Source organism: Neophocaena asiaeorientalis, unplaced genomic scaffold, assembly GCF_003031525.2.
Source record: "Neophocaena asiaeorientalis asiaeorientalis breed wild unplaced genomic scaffold, Neophocaena_asiaeorientalis_V1.1 scaffold87, whole genome shotgun sequence".
Taxonomy (NCBI): Eukaryota; Metazoa; Chordata; class Mammalia; order Artiodactyla; family Phocoenidae; genus Neophocaena; species Neophocaena asiaeorientalis.
The window spans coordinates 2,512,474-2,518,582 of NW_020175432.1; the positions used below are offsets into that span (position 1 = coordinate 2,512,474).

At 59.1% G+C, this 6,109-nt stretch overlaps 1 protein-coding gene across 1 annotated transcript; it reads left to right on the forward strand.

Annotated features, from left to right (window-relative positions):
- The first annotated feature begins 6 nt into the window (after positions 1-6).
- ARRDC2 (arrestin domain containing 2) lies at positions 7-5,298 on the forward strand. Its single transcript, XM_024767570.1, has 8 exons — positions 7-1,587; positions 1,679-1,745; positions 1,978-2,125; positions 2,655-2,757; positions 2,846-3,102; positions 3,250-3,412; positions 3,679-3,836; positions 4,119-5,298. Exons 1-8 carry the CDS (start codon positions 1,314-1,316, stop codon positions 4,170-4,172), a joined length of 1,224 nt encoding a protein of 407 aa, XP_024623338.1. The 5' UTR covers positions 7-1,313; the 3' UTR covers positions 4,173-5,298.
- Positions 5,299-6,109: the final 811 nt, after the last annotated feature.

Consider the following 6,109-nt stretch of genomic DNA (forward strand, 5'->3'; position numbering starts at 1 on the left):
GTCTCTTCCGGCATGCCCTTACCCCTATCACTGATTGGTTGTGTCCGTTTATGGCCGCCGGCCCGCTGGGTGTGCCTTGGCCTCAGGGGGTCCCGGTGTGGCCTGAACCGGACTCAAAGGGGATGGCCAAACTAGGGGGTGGGTTCAAGCAGCAGTGCATCCCTCTGTCACCAGAGGGCGCAGGCGCTCCGTAAATCGCGATCAGTCAGCTCCCAACTAGGAAACCGTGTATGTGGTTCTTCTCCGAGGAGACTGAGGTCCAGAGACGGGTTACCGCCCCAAAGGCACACCGCAGCCTTGAATCAGGGGATTCCGTGAGCTTCCCCGGTACTCGGCTCTGTCTGTGAGGGGAAGAGCTAGGCCTAGAGGACAAGTAGGAGTTTGCGGAGGCGGAGGAGGGAGGGCAGGTGCTGAAAGTTTGGAAAGGAACGTCGGGGCAAAAGCGCTGAGGCGCAGCCGAGTGGCAGGCAGTGTGTCAGGAGCGGGCTAATGACTCGGGAGAGAGGCTCTGGGAGGGGTCGAGTAGGGGCTACACCGTGATTCATGCACAACCTTCTGAGCTCGGGAATGATTTTCTTCTGGCTCTACAAACGTGGAAACTCAGGTTCCAAGTGGTTGTCACTAGCCCGGGTCAGCCAGCTGAGCGGGTTTCAAATCAGAGGAGGGGGCAGTAGGCGCCCGAGTGGAGGGAGGCCCCATCCACTTCTTCCTCCCTCCCGCATTGCACAGAGCGGGGGAGACTGAGACCCGAGGTAGTTAGTCCTAGGCTTTCAGGGCCTCGATTGGGGCCTGGCTGTTAACACACCCCTCCAGATCGGGCTGGACGTGCATCGAGTCACGTCTGCAAGTGGCGGCCGGTTGATGATTAAACCGACGACAGTTAGATCTTGCTGGGTGACCTCAGGCCCGAGTCCTCCAGGCCTCAGTTCTTCCTCTTGACCCCCGGAGTCTGAGAGATACTTGCTCTGTCCCGCAGTGCTTCAGCCTCACCCCAGGGTCCACTAGGGTAGAGGGCAGCAGGTCGCGAGCCGGGGCTTTTGTTATTTTGCTCCACGCGTGGGCGGGGCCACGCCTTTCGCCGCGCCATTGGTGTATTCCTCTCCGGGGGCGGGACCTGCGTCTCGCTCCGCCCCTCCCTGCCGTATAAATGCGGCGCCGGCGCAGGCAGTGAGGAGTTTCTGGCCCGATCAGCGAGTGCGCCTGCGCGCGCCTGGTGGGTTTGCGTTCTCAGGCTGCAGCGTCCGCATCTCGCGCCTCCGCGTCGCGGGTTCGAAGCCAGGGATCGCGCGCCGCGAGTTCGTATCCCAGCCGCGATGCTGTTCGACAAGGTGAAGGCCTTCATGGTGCAACTGGATGGTGCGAACGCAGGCGCCGAGCCCGTGTTCAGCGGCGGCCAGGCGGTGGCCGGCCGGGTGCTGCTGGAGCTGGCGGGCCCGGCGCGCGTGGGTGCCCTGAAGCTGCGCGCGCGGGGTCGCGCCCACGTACACTGGACCGAGTCGCGCAGCGCGGGCTCGAGCACCGCGTACACGCAGAGCTACAGCGAGCGCGTGGAGGTTGTGAGCCACCATGCCACACTACTCGCGCCAGGTACCACCTGGGGACCCCTGCACGGCGCGTGCTGCGCGCTCCGGGAGCCCCTCACAGCCACTGAGCCTCCCCTTCTTGCTCCTACCTGCAGACACCAGAGGGATCACAACGCTGCCTCCTGGACGCCATGAGTTCCCATTCAGCTTCCAGCTGCCACCGTAAGTCAAATGGGGTGGAGGATTGCAGGGGAGTCCCTAAGTCTGCAGCCCCTTCCAGGTTTGGGACTCCACTGCTCAGTATCTGGGGACCCCCGAGCCGCAAGATTGTCTCCCGGGGGGGCGGGGGGAGCCCAGGAGTGCCTCGTGTCTCTCATCCCCGTAAGTCTTTGGGAATCTCCCACCCGGGAGTCTGTGGATCTCACCCACTGAAGCCCCTTCCCTCCACCCCCAGGACGCTAGTGACTTCATTTGAAGGCAAGCATGGCAGTGTCCGATACTGCATCAAAGCCACCCTGCACCGGCCCTGGGTCCCTGCCCGCCGGGCAAGGAAGGTGTTTACCGTTATCGAGCCTGTGGACATCAACACACCAGCTCTGCTGGTGAGTTGCTGCCCTTGGGGAGGTAGGATGGGAGCATCACAGGCAGGGTCCTGGCTATTTGGTGACTGGCTCCTCACTCCCTTCTCAAAGTGGGAGTCACAGCTGAGCCCTGGCAGGGAGGGAGGCAGTGGGGGAGGTAGGCATGGGAATGCCTGTGGAGTCCAGTGGAGCCAGGTGCAAGTCCCAGGAGCACCAGTTGGCTGTGTGTTTCTGGATGAGTGTCTCACCTTCTCTGAGCCTCCTGTGCCTCCTCCATGAAATGGGACTCAGTCAGAGCTTGCAATAATAATGGCTCACTAAGCGCTCATTACGCACTAAGTGCTTGGCTTGTTCACTTCGTTTTCAGTTTAACGAGATGAGTCATATTCCTGGATCCATTTTACAAATAGTTTCTAGATTGTTAAAAGGAAACCAGGATACTAGGCCCTGCCCCAAATCCTCCTTCAGCTGAGGGTGGTTTAGAGGCTTCAGGGGGTCTGTGGTTGGCACAATGGGATGCATTTCATGTCCTTTCCTTCCACCCCACCAGGCCCCTCAAGCGGGAGCTCGGGAGAAGATCGCCCGATCCTGGTACAGTAACCGTGGCCTTGTCTCCCTCTCAGCCAAGATCGACCGCAAGGGCTATACACCAGGTAGCAGGTGGGAGGGGCTGGATTGGGAAGAAGGTCCGTGTCAGGGTTGCAGGTGGGGAAACTGAGGCCCTGCTGTCCCACCCTACAGGTGAGGTGATCCCCGTCTTTGCCGAGATCGACAACGGCTCCACGCGCCCAGTGCTGCCACGGGCGGCCGTGGTCCAGACACAGACCTTCATGGCGCGAGGTGCCCGCAAACAGAAACGAGCAGTGGTGGCTAGTCTCTCAGGGGAGCCTGTGGGCCCTGGGCGGCGGGCACTGTGGCAGGGCCGGGCGCTGCGGATCCCTCCTGTGGGTCCTTCTATTCTGCACTGCCGTGTGCTACATGTGGAGTACACCCTCAAGGTAGAGTATCCTCGGGGGCTGGGGTGGCTGCGTCTGCTCTGTCCTCCAGGCTGGGGTTCCCCCCGCCCCCCACCAAGGTCTCCTGCTATAGAAGGAGGGTGTGACCAAGGCTGCCTGGGCACCCTCTATCATGGCTCCTTCCTCCAGGTCTGCGTGGACATCCCGGGCTCATCCAAGCTGCTCCTGGAGCTGCCGCTGGTCATCGGCACCATTCCTCTGCATCCTTTCGGCAGCCGCTCGTCCAGCGTGGGCAGCCATGCCAGCTTCCTGCTGGACTGGGGACTGGGCGTCCTGCCAGAGCGACCTGAAGGTGAGCTCTCCATCCTGCTGTGAGGGGCATGGGTGGGTAGAGAGGCAGGTGCCTGGCTGACTCCCTCCCCCAGCCTCGACGGCCCCATCTGTAAAAGTGCTCAGTAACAGTCATGTTGGGAGTATGAATTCCCCCAGAATCCCAATCCAAGGGCACACAGCTCAGCAGCCCCAGAACTGGCACAAGCCAGCTCCCAGCCATTGTCCCCAATTCTGGGGCTGCCCGCCTCCTCTACCAGCCTCACCCACCCTGTCTCTCGATTCCAGCACCTCCCGAGTATTCGGATGTGGTGGCCGATGAGGAGGTGGCGGCCGTGGAGCAGAGCCCCTTCCGACTACTGCAGGACCCTGCCATGGGTGCTGAAGGCCCCTTCTTTGCCTACATCCAGGAGTTCCGCTACCGCCCGCCACCCCTGTACTCTGAGGTGAGCTTGGGGGGTTCAAGAAGCCCCTGTGGCTCTCCAGACCCTGGGAGCCAAGATGAGGGTAGAGAGCCACAGATGAGTTTTAAGTAATGATGGAACTCCTATACATCCCCATACAGGTGCAAGGGCCTGAACCCGCCTTGCACCTTAGTCTGTTCCTGGGTGTCACCCCCCGGGCCAAGTGTGGGAGTGGAGATGAGGAGGGTGGGGAGGGGTGTTTCTGAGCCTCCAGGGCCTCCTGAGACTTGATGGGATCATTTCCTCCCCCCCGCCCCCCGGCAGGAGGATCCAAACCCACCCTCAGAGGCCACGAGGCCCCGCTGCATGACCTGCTGAGTGGCAAGTGGAAACTTCAAGGGATGAGGTTGTACACATACTTCCATCAGCGTGGACATGAGTGAGGAGTGGCTGGGTCAAGAACAGACCAGCCCGACTGCACTGAAGTTGGGGAAACCGAGTCTCAGAATGGGGCAGGGCCATTCCAGCATCACACAGAGCAGAGGAAGAGCCAGTCTGGAGTCTTACATATCTGGACTGGTTCTCATAAGGTATCAAATGCCCACCATAAGATCTGAGAGACTGTTCAACCTGTCTTTGCCAGCCTGTGGTCCCCCAGAAGCCTCCAGTCTGGGAGAGACAGAGCCAGACATAAATACTTCCAGGCCCACAGGACCAGAGGAAGGGACCAAGAGCTGGGAGAGTCCCAAGGGGGAGCAGGAAGGCTTCCTGGAGGAAAGGGCATTTTAGCTGAGGCTTTGGTGCATGAATAAGAGCTCAGAGGGCAGGCAAGCAAGGGGAAGGAAAAGTCGAAGAAGGTCAGAGCCGAGTAATGTGTGGAGACTGCCCCCTTCATCTTAGAACTGGGGCTCAGAGAGCAAGTGCCTCTGTCGAGGCCACACTGCAAGGTCCGGCAGGCGAGAGGGCCCAGGAATGAGGCATTCAGGGAAGCAGGTTATCAGAGCTGTGTGGGGCAACAGGGCAACAAGGGCAGCGACTCCAGCCTTTGAAACCTTTGAAAGCCAGAGATTCCTGGCCCAGGCTAGGCTTCCTGGGGGCCCCTCCACACACTCCAGGACGTGAGAGCTGTCTGGGTATTGTATGGCCCGAGAAACCCAGGTTCAGAGTGGGACAGACAAGACCAGCTCCATCACTTGCAAAATGAAGATGTGGGGCCCCTTGTTCAAGAATTCAGAATTTCAAGAAGGGGACAGCAGAGCATTAAACCAGGCTGCGGGGACAGAGGTCAGCTGGGGTGACACAGCAGGGCCAGTGTGCTTCTTCTGGGCACCCCCTGTGTCCTGGAGGGACAAAACATAATGGGGCAGCTGGACAAGCCCCCAAGTGCAGAGTCCCAGCCCAGGCTGAGGCAGGACCCTCGCCTGGGACTCTGCATTTCCATTAAGCCTTAACTTGTTCTCTTTTGTACAATTATTTTTTAAAAATAAAAGCACGGAGGAAGAGACTGTGCTTAGTGGTTTATTGCCCTCAGGTGCCAAGGAACCTGGGGTGGCCTTGTCTACCATCTTGAGTCTGGATCTCAGATGGAATTCCAGGCTAAGGAGGGTTGAGGGGCCCATTGTCCAGAAGGTGAAGGTGAGACCCGGGGACACATAGGGAGACATCTCGAGCTGGCGCCGGATGCTTTCACCTCGTGCAGTAGCAGAGGCTGGGACCGTGGACGGTGGAGGGCAGGCAGAGGCCTCATCTGTCCCCACAGAATGGAGATGAGGGGGCAGAGGGGTGCCAAAGGCAGGAGGAGCCTGCCTATCTAGGCAGTCTGGGCTGGTTTTGCTTTTACTGCGGTTCAATTCATATACCATTGGAAAGTGTACAATTCCTTAGCATCCCTTTCCAGTGTTGGGCCACCATCACCTCTAGCTAGTTCTAGAACATTTTCTTCAGCTGCTAAGGAGATCCTGTCCCCATGAGCAGCCCCTATTCCCCCTCCCTTAGCGCCAGGCAGCCACTAATCGGCTTTCTGTCTCTGGATTTGCCTGTTCTGGACATTTCGTGTAGATGGTATCATAGGGCACGCGGCCTTTTGCGTCTGGCTTCTTTCGCTTAGCATATTTAGAGGTTCAGCCCCTTTTGTTGCAGCGTGACGCAGTGCTTCAATCCTTTTTATGGCCAAATAATATTCCATTGTGTAGATGAACCACATTTTGTTTATCCACTCACACCCTGTTGATGGACATTTGGGTCGTTCCCATCTCCTAGCGGTTGTGGCTCACGCTGCTGTGGTCGTGCTTGTACGAGGGTTGGTTTGAATACTC